This window comes from Ranitomeya variabilis, chromosome 4, assembly GCF_051348905.1.
Source record: "Ranitomeya variabilis isolate aRanVar5 chromosome 4, aRanVar5.hap1, whole genome shotgun sequence".
Classification (NCBI taxonomy): Eukaryota; Metazoa; Chordata; class Amphibia; order Anura; family Dendrobatidae; genus Ranitomeya; species Ranitomeya variabilis.
The window spans coordinates 63,391,046-63,405,972 of record NC_135235.1 but is presented as its reverse complement, the minus strand read 5'-3'; the positions used below and the strand labels follow the sequence as shown (position 1 = coordinate 63,405,972).

The window sequence follows — 14,927 nt, the reverse complement described above, 5'->3', positions numbered from 1 at the left end:
ACATCTCATCTAACTTTCTCCTTGACAACCTCCAATCTGGCTTCCACCCCCACCACTACACCGAAACTGCCCTGACCAAAATTACTAATGACTTACTCACAGCCAAAGCTAACAGACCGTTCTCCATCCTCCTCCTTCTCAACTTGTGCTCTGCTTTTGACACAGTCGACCACGGCCTACTGCTACAGATTCTTTCTTCCCTTGGCATCAAAGGCCTTGCCCTGTTCTGGATTGCCTCATACCTTTCCGACCGAACATTTAGTGTTTCCCATTCCCACACTACCTCCTCATCCCGCCCTCTCTCTGTTGGAGTCCCTCAAGGCTCTGTCCTAGGGCCCCTACTTTTTTCCGTCTATACCCTTGGCCTAGGACAATTCATAAAGTCCCATGGCTTCCAGTACCACCTGTATGCGGGAGACACTCAGATCTACCTCTCTGGCCCAGATGTCACCTCTCTGCTGTCCAGAATCCCAGAGTGTCTATCATCCATATCCTCCGTCTTCACCTCTCGCTTCCTAAAACTCAACGTAGACAAAACCGAACTCATCATCTTTCCCCATCTCGCGTATCCCCCCTACCTGATCTATCTATTAAGGTAGACGGCATCATGCTCTCTACCGCACCTGAAATCCACTGCCTCGGGGTAACTCTCGACTGCCCTGTCCTTCAAACCGCACGTCTAAACTCTTGCCACCTCCTGTCGTCTCCAACTCAAAAATATTGCCAGAATCCGTCCCTTCCTCAGCCCACAATCTACTAAAACTCTTGTGCATGCCCTCATCATCTCCCGCCTCGATTACTGCAACACCCTCCTCTGTGGCTTTCCCGCTAACTCTCTTGCACCGCTCCAGTCTGTCCTCAACTCTGCTGCCCGCTAATCCACCTCTCTCCTCGCTACTCCCGTTTCTCCCCTCTGCAAATCCCTCCACTGGCTCCCAATTCCCCAACGAATCCAGTTCAAACTACTAACACTGATATACAAAGCCATCCACAACCTGTCCACTCCCTATATCTCTGAACTAATCTCCCAATATCTACCCTCACGTAATCTTCGATCCTCCCAAGACCTCCTACTCTCCTCCACACTTATTCGTTCCTCACACAACCGCCTCCAAGATTTCTCCCGAATATCCCCCATCCTCTGGAATTCCACGCCTCAATACGTCCGATTATCCACCACCCTCGGATCCTTCAGACGGAACCTGAAAACCCATCTCTTCGGGAAAGTCTACAACCTGCAATAACCTTTCTGCCACCTCACCACCACCCGAGCTGCCGCCTCACTACCACCCGAGCTGCCGCCTCACCACCACCTGAGCTACCGCCTCACCACCACCAGAGCTGCCGCCTCACCACCACCAGAGCTGCCGCCTCACCACCACCAGAGCTGCCGCCTCACCACCACCAGAGCTGCCACCTCACCACCACCAGAGCTGCCGCCTCACCACCACCAGAACTGCAGCCTCACCACCAGACCTACCGCACCCCCGACCTTCTGTCTCTTCTCCATTATCCCTTAGAATGTAAGTCCGCAAGGACAGGGTCCTCTCCCCTCTGTACCAGTCTGTCATTGTAAATTTGATTACTGTAAACGATATCTATAGCTCTGCACGTAACCCCTTTCTCATGTACAGCACCATGGAATTAATGGTGCTATATAAATAAATAATAATAATTATATTGGACTGTTGTTTCCCTTAAAGGAGTTCTCCGTATTGGTCTATGCTGTTTTGAGGGCTCCCCTGACATTCAGCTGATCGTTGGGTATCCCCTTCAGCGAGGATACCCAGTGATCAGGTTAAAGTCAGTGGAGCCCCCACTGAAGGGACTGCCGTGATCAGTGATAATGTGTGGGAAACTGGCAGCAACGGTGTAAAGGGGATGTGGGTCACTGGGTCAACCTATTCATAAATACCATAGTCACCAAAGTCAACTAAAAAAACCCATGATACTCCCCTCCTGCCTTCAGGTCTCCTGGCGCTCGTATGATATCATGCCACGTGACAGCTGTTGCCAATAAGCAGCCATTAATGTGCCGCTTCATGCACTCTTGATCAGACTTCTATGAAATGGGAGAGCTGTAGCCCATTAGTGGCCACTGATTAGCTGCAGCGCTAACAACAGGGGCACAGTGATGCAGTGGCACTGCAGCACTGGCGTCCTGGGTCCAAAGCCCACCGAGGAAAATATCTGCAAGGAGTTTGTATGTTCTCGTGTTTGCTTGGGTTTCCTCCGGGTTCTCTGGTTTCCTCCACACACACTTTGGATTGTGAGCCCCAATGGGGAAAGCGATGATGATGTCTGAAAACTGCTGTGGCACTATATAAGCAAGCATAATAAATAAAATAAATGGCTCCTTCACTTTCGGGATGATGAGGATCCTTAATGGGGACCCCACAGGAATCCCTAGTGATGTATTTTAATACTTAGACAGGCCATTGAGATGAAAGGACTGGAGTGGTCAGCAGGACCATAGACAACGGGTAATAAGAAAACAAAGCCTAGGATTCTACAGTAAATTATTATCCGAGCTAAAAAACAAACTTTACTGATTTGTGAACAAACATTTATCTGTTGGTGAAACTGGAGAGATGTAGAAAGATAGCCTCCTATAGCGGCAGGATTTATAGCCCGTCTGCTCTCCTGCTCTGCTTCATCACCCAAGAGAAAAAAAGGGGAAAAGAAAGTAATTTTAACATTAACTACACACTTCCACCCGGGGATGCGATTCCTAAATTATCTGTTGGCAGGGCACTGATCAAAGCTGAAAAAACAAAGGCACACTGCCCAGCACCAGCAAGGGAAACAGTATCACTCATCAGATAAAAGATGGAAACAAATGATCACACCTACACACAAATTGTTATAGAAGCACCATATGAATGTGTGTATATGTATCTATGTAATATGTAAAGGGAGAGGGAGAGAAATAAAAAAGGGAGGCGATGAAAAAAAAAAAACGATAAAAACAGAAAGAACAAAAAAAAAAAAAGAGAGCAAAAAAAAAAAGGATGGAAGAAAAGAAGGAAATAAAATATGACATTTTGTCCCTCACAAAAACATTTTTTTTAATCAAAACAAATAAAAATCACATATTGACATAGGTAAGGTAGAATAAAAAATAAATAATATAAAATTAAGAGTCATTGTCCCATTTCATCAAGACTAGCATTCTGCACACTAGCCTTGAAAGCTCTGTCTAAGGAAGACGTGTCTAATTCATTAAAAGTCACAGACCTCTTAAAGGTGTTGTCCACTACTCGGACAAACCCTTCTCAATTGCTATATTTCCCCCCCAACATCACACAAGCCCCGGGAGACCTAGTATCGTCATTGCTGGAGTGGCTCCAGAGGTCAGTACAGAATGTTATTTTATTTATAATTATTAATTATATTATAATTAAGTATTTAAGGGGAATATAGCATTTGAGAAGAGGTTGTCTGAGAAGTGGACAATTCTTTGAGGAGGTCAATGAATTTAGCGCCTCTTTCAGCGGCTATGCTCAGACTAAGGCCGGAGTCACACTACAGCGAGATACGGCCGAGTCTCGCAGGTTAAAAACAAGCTCTGGCACCGGCACTCCGAAGCGGAGCATGCAGCTCCATGTATTGCTGTGCGACTGCACGCTCCGCTCTGGAGTGCCGGTGCCAGAGCTTGGTTTTAACCTGCGAGACTTGGCCGTATCTCGCTGTGTGTGATCCCGGCCTAAGAAATGTACTCCATTCATGGCCTGGATTACATTACCGTGGTAATTTCATGCCACTTTTGTGGTGTAAATTAAGATGAATTTGTTGGCCGTACCCCTCCTCGCTAAGCTTCATCCAATTTCCCAAAAATAATTTAAATACAATATAAAGAAAATTTTGATATCTCATTCGCAGATGAAAAGGAATCTTTACGCCAGTTGACAAATTGGCAGATTGCTGAACAGTCTGCTCTTGTTTATATTTCTTTTAATAAGTCACAAGCAACACAACTATTTTAAAGGTAAAAATCTCATAGTGATGTCTCTATTTTTTGGCTTAAAAAAAAAAGTTGTTCTTCTGTCAGGCTGGACCACCATATAGCTGATTTTACAATCCTTCAACCCTCTGCGGGATCTTAATCAGTTATACACGGCAGACTGGAAGGCCACGGATGATCCTTGGATGTTCATTTAATGGGTCCATCAGAGCATAAATGATTGCCCTATGGGGTAGATTTCCTAAAATCAACATGTGTTCTCCTGTGCTATCATGATGAGGCATGAAAAAATAACATTATCTGTGAAGCGCTCTGGACCCATATGGAGAACACAAGCTGGACGTGGAGGTTGGGTCAAGGGTTCTTCAGGTGTTACGATCCTGCCAGGGCCACAAGTCTTCTGGGTTTTGCTAGGAGCAGTCTGATCTCTGGAACTGCTCGTCCATGCTAAAGAGAGACGTAGTTATTATTTTAGGAAATGTATCTTCTTCTGATCTCTCTACACTCTTCTGAACACCGATTTTGCCTCTCCTCTCTTCTCCTATTGTAGATCACTCGGAGCCCGTTGTTCAATGACAGGTTTATAGGCTGGCTGACACCTTTACTCCCAGGAATTTTAATTAACTTCTCTCATCATCAATATGTTAAAGAGTGGGTTTCCATTATCTGAGGTCACTAGTGTGTTGCAGGCCCTGCTATACCAGCCATCAAATTGAAGAATTAATGACGTGGATAATGGTCTCTAATTCAAGAAGAATTTGCATGGAGTGGAGAGTGGATAGATAATTGGGGTGGAGGGAGAACCTCATGGTCTCACATAAAATGGGTGACTGATTTAAACCTTAGTCAATGGAGGGACTGCAGCCCCTCCGCTAAAGACACATCTATCATTCGTCTCTTATAAAGGAAACACTGTTAGTAAATATTGTGACAGTAAGAGTGTGGACATCTACGGTCATCAGCTTCATAATGGAGCCGGGGCGAAAAGGTGATGCATGGCCTAACAAGAAACGAGCTTAAAGGGTCATCACCTAAACCCATCATGATACTCCATAAAGAAAGCAAATAAAAACAACATATTGCCCTATTTATCAAAAACTTTAAGCCAGAATTCTGTCGAAAAAAGCTTTGAAGAGTCACAAAGTATTGGTGCAACACAAGGCTGCGTTAAAATGTTGTACCTTTTGTTGCTCTCACGCCATTTGTGCCCAGTTCTGACAAAGTGGGCAGAGCTTGGGTGGAAAGGAAGTATGGCAATGGCCTCATTAAATTCATGGGGAGTGGTAGTGTTTGATATGCCACAAATCTTCCTCCAGTCCCCTACTGGGGTAAAATATTTGTCAAAGCGCAAATTTTTCAGATGCTTCTGATTCATTAAAAGGTGTGGGCTTCTTAAAGAATCAGGAGTATCTGACTCCATCAGGCTCCCTCACCAAAGATGGCATGAAAACCACCCGTCTTGATGAATGGGGGCCATATTCTCTACTGATCCATTGCAGGCTTTTCGGAGAAGCATACAATGCCCTCTGGTCACAATTCCTAAGAAGGCTCTTATGGCTCCAGCACATTAGACATTTGTCACCAAACGATTGTTTGATATCCCCCGCGACCCCATACATAGGAACGCCCGATGCGACGTCATCATTGCATCAAGACACCCACGTGATGTAGTATCAGGCCTCCTAATCACAAGCGATGCCGGCTGGTGGAATTTTTTTTAAATATTAGGCATCCAGAAGATGAAGAACATAAGACCCATACTGGGCCTACAACAGTCAGGAGTGACTACACTGACCTATCATATGACAAGTGCCCAATATTTTGTGACCCCCATCCAGACAATGCACAGGACCCTAGAAAGAACCATCGTGTGCACTTTTGTACTGATCAGACAGAGCTCTGTGTAGAACTCTGTCCACATCTTTGCATACTTCTCCTGTGCTCCAATTGTGATTTCAAAGAAGATTCACATGCCGAAAATATATTACATTATTTCTTTTGTGACATTGTTTAGGGAATACTAGAATTAAAAAAAAAAAAGAGTTTTGGAAAAGTTGGTGTGCGAGGACAGAAAATTACTTTTCCATGAACTTTTCAATCCCATTAGTCTGGAGAAGAAATAAATCGTAAATTCCATAAAATAACAGCATCTGAGTAATCTGGGCTAAAAGAGGCAATATAAAAACGAAGCTGAAGACCCGCAGTCTATCCAACTTCTATTACAGATTAAAACTTGATCTATCATTTGAAAACCTGACAAAACGCAGGCCTCAGAGCAACTCGGCGCCGATCTGTCACTCTGCTGTGGCACGTTACTACATAACAAAGCCGCATTTAACACATACCTGGAGGAGGACGGGGGGTTTTCTGCTATGGAAAAATACACACAAGGCAGCACATAGTCTTTTATTTATTTACTTTACCAATAAGCTGAAGAGGGAAAACTTCACGGTTACATTTACGATCCATATATTTCCAATAAATCCTATGTATATGTTATCTGATCGTCTCTCAGAATGAGGAGCATCGCTCAGAGGTCACCTCTAACCCACCTACCCAAGAAAGGTAGAGCAAAACTGAGCCACGGACAATGTTTTTGCCTTTTTTTTTCACTATTTCTTTTTTTTCAAATTTCTCTGATGCCAGAGTGAGGTCTTGTTATTCGCAAGAAAAATTAATTTTTACGGCATTTTGGGCAACATAAATGTTTTATTTAACCATTTAAAGACCGAGCCATTTTTCCAGTTCACGATTAGAAACATTTTGGTTTTCTCTCAAAAACATTATAGCTTTCAAGTCTGGATGTATTATCATGTTCAGTTAATCCAACAAGTAAAAAAAAGTGTATTGTTTTTTCAATAACATATTGGGCTTAATTTTTATTTTCACATTTTTGTTTTTGGATGGGTGGGGGGGATGGCATCAGAAGAAATTTTATAGAAAGGACAAAAAAAAAAAGGATGGCCCAATTGATTATAGATTTGTGACTTTTTGATGTTTTCATTCTTTTCAATTTTTGTAAGTTCATTTTATGTGTTCTCTTTTCTTTTTTTTTATTTTCTTCACTAGGACCAAAATTTGCAGGTTTCCAGATGTTTTTAGCTACGGTAATTGATTTTTTTTTTTTTTTTTTTTTTTAAAGCTGCTAAATTTTTGGGCAAATTTACTGTGACATTTTAGCAGGACAAGTGACTTTTTGCTCTATTATTCTAGAATAACTATTACCAATGGAGTGCAATTCCCCAAAGATGCTGCAGGAGAGAAAAGCGCAATAGGGTCTTATCCGATGGAGATTTCAGTATATACAATGGGACTGCACTCACCTGATAAAATACTCATCAGAGTTAACAGCTGCCGCAAAGCCACTGCTCAAACTGGTGACCGAATCAGAATATTCAATTTAGGAATTTCGTGGATATCATTCGCGCTGCTGTAGAAATTAATGTCCAGGCGTGTTGGCTATAAAGGATGATGGTCACTATACATAGCATCTCCTGAGGAAGAAGTCCCAGTGACTTCGAAAAGCGTTGAGAATAAATCATCATCCTTTATATCCAACATGCCTGGACATTCATTTCTACATCAGCGCGGATGATATCCACGAAGTTCCCCAAAGAAGTTATACGGACGTATTTGTGCCATTATGGGAGGGGTTGAAAGTTGTGGTGGTGGTCTGTGTGTTCAGTTTTACGTTTACCATTTGTTTTGTCTTTTTTATTGTATTTTACACTTTCAGTCTCCTATAAGACCTTTGGGAGAACCTTTTCACACCTTTTCCATTGTAGATTTTCCCAATAAGTGGGACAAATTCCAGCCTCCTGGGATACACAGCAGAGCTGATCTGGCCCGTGCAGGTCTCCAGCACCCGGCAATCATGTCATCACCAGAACATGGGTCTTAAGAGTCAGGGTCAGAGTCTACTTGCAAAAGTTGAGCGCTGCGTAGACAGAGACCAATAAGGCAGGGATGGTAACAAATAGTCTCTACCTTGCCTATGGGGAGTCAACACCTCTTTGATAGTCCACCTGTAAAGCCACAGACTTTACAGAATCATTCACAAACATTCCAGCAGCGTTAAATATGGAGCAGGAAGACATAACTACAGGTGATACTTATGTGCAATTGTAGTAATTCTTTGTTCCTTCAGGGTAGATGCAGAAGTTTGGTTTTGCAGAAGAAAAATCTGCTGCAAATACTCAAGTGTTGACAGTAAATACAAAAAGCTGAGTAAAATATGCACTTGTTTTCCCCATTTATTTGAATGGATGAAAAACGCTGCAAAAACGCTGAAAGAATCGACATGCTACTGATTAAAAAAAAAAAACATTTTGAAAAGTTCAAAACTGCAAGGAAAAAATAAGCAGCGTGTGAATGAAATTCTAGAAATCGCATTCAATTTGCTGGTACTGTTACACTCTGCGGTTTTTTTCCGCAACTAAAGACATGCAGCCAAACTGCAAAGTGTGAACAAACGCTTGTACAGCGTTCTAGCATTGGGATAGATCCAACAATAAAAAGGTAAAGATTAATGAAATCCTAAAGCACTGAATACTTCCGTTACCTCAAAACAGGGTTTATGGCAACCGACCAAACTCTGTCTTCTGTCGGAATGGTGTGCAGCCATCGCCCGTCTGCGCTGGAGGAAAGAGACCACACCTGAAACGTTTGCAGAAGGTAGAAAGTTAATAGACTGATGCAGAAACATATTGCTACAAAAGGTTCCTCAAGGTTTTATCCTTTTCGTATGAAACCCTTACATAGAAGCCCCCATATCAGTGCAATACACAGAGAAGACTTTCCGGCTACAGCCATATTACATATGTGTGACATCTTCGCCATATACATTTCTAAAAACAAGACTCCAAGTGACATAATACTGAATACGCTCAATGCTCCTCAGCCCATCGCTGGAGATGGCTTTCCCTGTAAGCACAAGATCTCCTCTGATGAATGTTTGTGTTTTTATGTCTAAGCTCCTTCTTTATGCACAAAAGATCCCCAAATCTTCAGAATTCTTTTCGCGCACGTGTTTGTTGACCACAAAGGGGATTGTGTTTTAGTCGTGTCAACAGGAATTTACTATTGCACCACGAGGAACTGAATGAAGGTGGCAAGCTTAACTAGGCTAAGCTTCCCTATCTTCAACAGGTTAAAAATATTGCTGGGAGCAGCCTATCTCTGGCCTATCAGTCAGGAATGTACATTAGCAGCTTCTCCGGGCTTAACAGTACTCAACACTCCAGCGAGCTCCGTCCCAGCCACTCGCTCTGCATTTAGTGCTCCCGTCAGCTTGGGATTCCTCCGCTTCATGTACAAATGGACCATGCAAATTTATTGCAACCGGTGACGGCCAAATATTCATTGTGAAATCATGAAAGAAGTGATCACCTAAATACAAGAATTAATCTGGAACCATATACAGAGGTGAAACAAAATGTCCACCTCCTTTCCGGTTTATTGCTCAAATTAATTAATTTTTTTTAATGGCATAACTTTGCAAATATTCTTGATGAAAAATCTTACAGAGGTGGAAACTTTGGGGGGCTGTTGGTGCGGACAAACACTCATATTAATCGTACAAATGAACATCTTTGCTATTGGTGACAGATAAACACGAGGAAACAGAAGGTGATCATCGATCTCTATGGTTGACCCTCATTACAGGGAATTTACTGGCCTTTAGGCTATGTTACGACTGAATGCATTTCCTGGTAGTGAAGCCCCCTCGGTGATACAAAGATGCGAGAAGCCACACATATCATCCTTTGCTCGGCACATTTCACCAATTACCGCAATGGATCTCAAATCTGGCGCTCCTGTCAGTTTACCCAGTTTGCTGGCACTCTAAAAACTTGACTACGCAGGCGGAAATCCACACTGTTTTGCAGTATCTTCATCTCTTTTTTTTCTAACCTGCTTTTAGCATAGGGATTAAATGGAACAGAGTAAGGTGCGTTCACGCTGCGCTGTGTCGTACTTTCTTGGCCCCATCGGGGTTCATGTCCGAACCCCCCGAAAACAGGATTCGTGTGCATGCGCTGTCAGGGCCGTTAACTATAATGGTGCGGATGGAGTCGGTGTCTGCTCCGGCGTACATAATTTTCTGGCATATAAGACTACTGGAGGCAAGCCCCGACAAGCCCACTAAACATGAAGAAGAACGAAGTGTGAAAGGGCCCTAAGAAACTGCAGAAATCAGATCGCACATGCTATTTAATAGTTTGTAACCATGGTGATACATGGGTCAAATAGAAGCTGTATACACAAAATGGTTCGGACCAGCTGCAAAGCTCCCCATGTCAAGGAAGAATCTGGCCAATACTGAAAACACAAGGACATTTACAGAAGCTCTTCACTCTTTGATTATTGATGGCCTTTTGATAGGTTGACAATATCCGATTAGTGGAGATCTGAGACCCAACACCCCAACTCATCAGATGTTTGTAATGGCGGCCGAACAGCACGTCATACACAATACTGACTGTTCCTAAGTAATGCCAATCATCACCAGAGTACCGGAGAACGGCCACTACACAGTGTATGGCCCCATAAACCCCTCACTTCCAGCTGCCACCGGCAGAGCTGCAAACATCTGTGCCTTCTATTGGACCTCCACCAACCTCACATTGATGACCCAAGGATAGCACAACAGTATCTACAGAATAGACAGCCCTTCTAGCTTTCTTTCTAGACAGTTTCCATACAGGGCACTATGTAATTCATGCTTTCTGCAGGTTTGGGCAAATTGGTGAAGAGAAATAAAGTCGTTGGATGAGGGCAAGGACAACCACTACGGGGACTTGCTCCACTTTTACCAGTGATTTCTACCTGAACGGCCGTAAAATAGTAATGCTATGCTGTAAACCTAATAAACTAAAATAATAATGTAAAAACTTGTGAAATGAAAATAAAACTTTCTGAAGGCAGACCAGTTTAAGTAGGGCTCAGCCTTCAGAAACGGACTCGCTCATTAACCCTTTCAAGGTGCACGCTTAGATCAAACGGTCCCAATTCCCGCATGAGTAACAGTAGTACAACCAGCTGGAAACAAGATTTCTGCATGACATTGCTCTTGAGAAACCAGTTTGAGTGTTTTAACTGCAATGTCAGATATTCCCGGCAGACACCGCCTGGAAGTGTTTTATAGAGTTCTACAGCTCGGGAGGGAGGAGGGAAAATAGAATATCTGTCCGAGACTAGTGTCTGCTGTAGCAGTGCAGGACGTCTCATCTTCACAATACCTTGCCCTTTCCCAGATACAGCCACTTTCTAAAAACAATGAAAAATTCCATTACTTTGGCACCTAGTGGTCTGTTATGGCCCATTTACAAGAGCAACAATCGACAAACAAGTGCTCCTAGTAACGCTCATCCTAACAGGACGGCAGCCATCTCATGAGCATGAACATCATCCAGCGTGCTGCCGAGAACATAATATTCTATGCATATAGAATGATGGTATTAGCGATTGTCCAGTGGGCATTAAATGTTCATCGGCCAGTCTAAATAGGCCGGTAAATGACTGCTAGCATATCTACAACTGGCAGTCATTTAATGGCTAAATTAGCACATGTAGGAGAGACATTAAATTATCAAGTCAGGCCTAGCAGTCCATATAACTTCAGCACTAGTTATCCCCTATCCACAGTGATTAGACCCCCAGCGAGCTAGAGATTGCGACTCTGACGAAACCCGAGAACTGGACTCTGATGAATCCCGAGAACAGGACTCTGATGAAACCCGAGAACAGGGCTCTGATGAAACCCGAGAACAGAGCTCTGATGAAACCCGAGAACAGAGCTCTGATGAAACCCGAGAACAGGACTCTGACGAATCCCGTGAACAGGACTCTGATGAAACCCGAGAACAGGACTCTGACGAATCCCGTGAACAGGACTCTGATGAAACCCGAGAACAGAGCTCTGATGAAACCCGAGAACAGGACTCTGATGAAACCCGAGAACAGGGCTCTGATGAAACCCGAGAACAGAGCTCTGATGAAACCCGAGAACAGAGCTCTGATGAAACCCGAGAACAGGACTCTGACGAATCCCGTGAACAGGACTCTGATGAAACCCGAGAACAGGGCTCTGATGAAATCCGAGAACAGGACTCTGATGAAACCCGAGAACAGGACTCTGATGAAACCCAAGAACAGAGCTGTGATGAAAACCGAGAACAGGGCTCTGATGAAACCCGAGAACAGAGCTCTGATGAAACCCGAGAACAGGACTCTGACGAATCCCGTGAACAGGACTCTGATGAAACCCGAGAACAGGGCTCTGATGAAACCCAAGAACAGGACTCTGATGAAACCCGAGAACAGGGCTCTGATGAAATCCGAGAACAGGACTCTGATGAAACCCGAGAACAGGACTCTGATGAAACCCAAGAACAGAGCTGTGATGAAACCCGAGAACAGGACTCTGATGAAACCCGAGAACAGGACTCTGATGAAACCCGAGAACAGGGTTTTGATGAACATCATGTTGAATGGAGCAGAGATGCACATGTTCGGCATCCACTCTATTAATTGTCAATGGGACTGCTGTACTCAGCATTATCCCGCAGTCCTATACAATATGAATGGAGCAGAGGTTGAAGATGCCAATACTCAAGATCGCTGGAGTCATACACTCTCTGCATGCTCTGCATTTTTATCATTACTGATCCAAACGAGCAATAAAAAAGTTAAATTGGTTTCCAGCAGCACTGTCCGCAGGGTGTGTATGATTTTCCAGCTGAGCCTCATGTGCTTCAATGAAGCCAACACAAACTATAGACAATTACAATGCTATTTTTGGCAGAAAACAACCATGTTTTTGTGCGATTCTAATCCTGTATCATCCCTTTAAAGAGAATCTGTCAACAGGTGTTTGCAATCTGATAGCAGCTTGATGTAGGGGCAGAGACCCCGTTTCCAGTGATGTGTCACTTACTGGGCTGTGTTTTCCTGTTTCAATAAAATTAGCATTTTATCAGCAGGAGATTATAACTACAAAACTAGGTGTCTTGTGCCTACTGGCCCAACCTTACCCCCACAATGATTGGTAAATTTCTGCCTATGCACAGTGTGTACAAAGAAAGCTGCCAAGCAGTGATGTGGGTGGGGTTATACACAGCTCGATCTGCTGTAGAGAAAACAGGGATTGCATCACAACTGCTGCACCCAGTAAACCAGAGGTGTCAAACTGCATTCCTCGAGGGCCGCCAACAGGTCATGTTTTCAGGATTTCCTTGTATTGCACAGGTGATAATTTAATCACCTGCACAGAATGATTCCAGCACCTTGTGGAATGCTAAGGAAATCCTGAAAACATGACCTGTTGGCGGCCCTCGAGGAATGCAGTTTGACACCTCTGCAGTAAACTAAGTGACACAGTGCTGGAATCAGGATCTCTGTCCCTACATAACACTGCTGTCAGATTACATAGCAAAACCTGCTGACAGATTCCCTTTAAATAATTTTTCTGGGATGTATAATAAAAATACATCTTTATGCAGTAATATGAACTTTCTCTGGATAACCTTTGGGTGGCTTTTAGGGTATGTGCACACGTAGATTTTTCCGCACCTGTTTTTGTAAATCTGCACCTGTTTTTGTAAATCTGCAGGTAAACCGCACTGCGGATTACCTGCGGATTTTCAGTGGTTTTTGTGCGGATTCCACCTGCGGATTCCTATTATGGAGCAGGTGTAAACCGCAGCGGAATCCGAACAAAGAATGAAAATGCTGCGGAATAAACAACGAAGCGTTTCCGCATGTTTTTTTGCGCAGCATGTGCACTGCGGATTTTGTTTTCCATAGGTTTACATGGTATTGTAAACTCATGGAAAACAGCTGCAGATCCGCAGCATCAGAACCGCTGCGGATCCGCAGCAAAATCCGCAACGTGTGCACATACCCTTAAAGATTCACTGTATATCAAGATAAACCCCAGTGATTACACCACCAACATTCTGTATGATCGCTGCGGATAGAGACCTGCCCAAATGCATGCAGCACGGATGTATGTCCTGGTGTATAAAGCAGTCACATATGTGCCCTTCTGTACAGTAACCGCTAAATCAAGTCCTGATCTGTGCATACTTATCTTGATTGTGTGGTTTTTTTGCATTTTTTTATTTAGAAGGATTGCATACAGGTTAAGCTGCATCGAACCGCCCCGCTCAATCTCCGTGAAATATAGGAGAGGACTAGCACGGAGTACAGTGTGGCTCCCCTCCAGCTGCCTTTTTAGCTAATCAGCTTTCAGCATGAGGGTGAGTAATGTGCCTCACGGAGGTGCTCCATCTCTCCTGTCCACGGACGGTCAGAGGGAATGATTGAGCGACAGCTTCAAGAGGACTTACCCTGGCAGTCCGGTCCCTCGAGCCGCTGACTATAATTCCTCCATGACAATCCACGCAGTTCACATCCTGCTCGTGTGCGGAGAACTGGATGCTGGCAGTGCTGTGAAGATTATGAAGGGCGATCTTTCCATCCCTGCAGGGAGATCCAAGTCAGAGATTCGTTAACTGAATCCAAGGAGAGAAGTGTCCTGAAGAGCTGGTGCTACTAGATAAGGCCTGTGGGTATACCCCGAGCTCTGCGTGTAAGTCACCTTAAAGAACTCCAAGAACTTAAAAACTAACCATCATTTTAATTTTTATTATATAAAATCAATAGTACACGTGAAAAAATACTTTGTAATCATTGTGATCAGAGAAATCGGCTTCTTTCTCTTCCTAGACTGATCTTTCACTCTTAAAAGGAAATGTGCCACCCAATCTGAGATCAGCACACTGTAGGGGCAGATACCCTCATTCCAGTGATGTACCACTTGCTGTGTTGCTTGCTGCAGTTTTAATAAAATCATTGGATCTGGGAGATAAAACAGGAATTTTATCAAAAGTGCAGCAACAAAACATAGTAAGTAATACATCGCTGGAATCCGGGTCTCTGTCTCTACATTATGCGGTAG

General features: G+C 43.7%; 1 protein-coding gene across 2 annotated transcripts in view; it reads right to left on the bottom strand.

Moving 5' to 3' along the window:
• The window catches only part of FBXW4 (F-box and WD repeat domain containing 4), a 206,249-nt gene that overhangs the window by 106,799 nt on the left and 84,523 nt on the right, over positions 1 to 14,927 (bottom strand). For both annotated transcript variants that reach the window (XM_077258611.1, XM_077258610.1), the window contains 2 exons: positions 14,317 to 14,449; positions 8,526 to 8,620 (listed from right to left, as the gene is read on the bottom strand). In XM_077258611.1, coding sequence (XP_077114726.1) covers positions 8,526 to 8,620; positions 14,317 to 14,449 — 228 coding nt within the window. The remainder of the gene's footprint in view (positions 1 to 8,525; positions 8,621 to 14,316; positions 14,450 to 14,927) is intronic.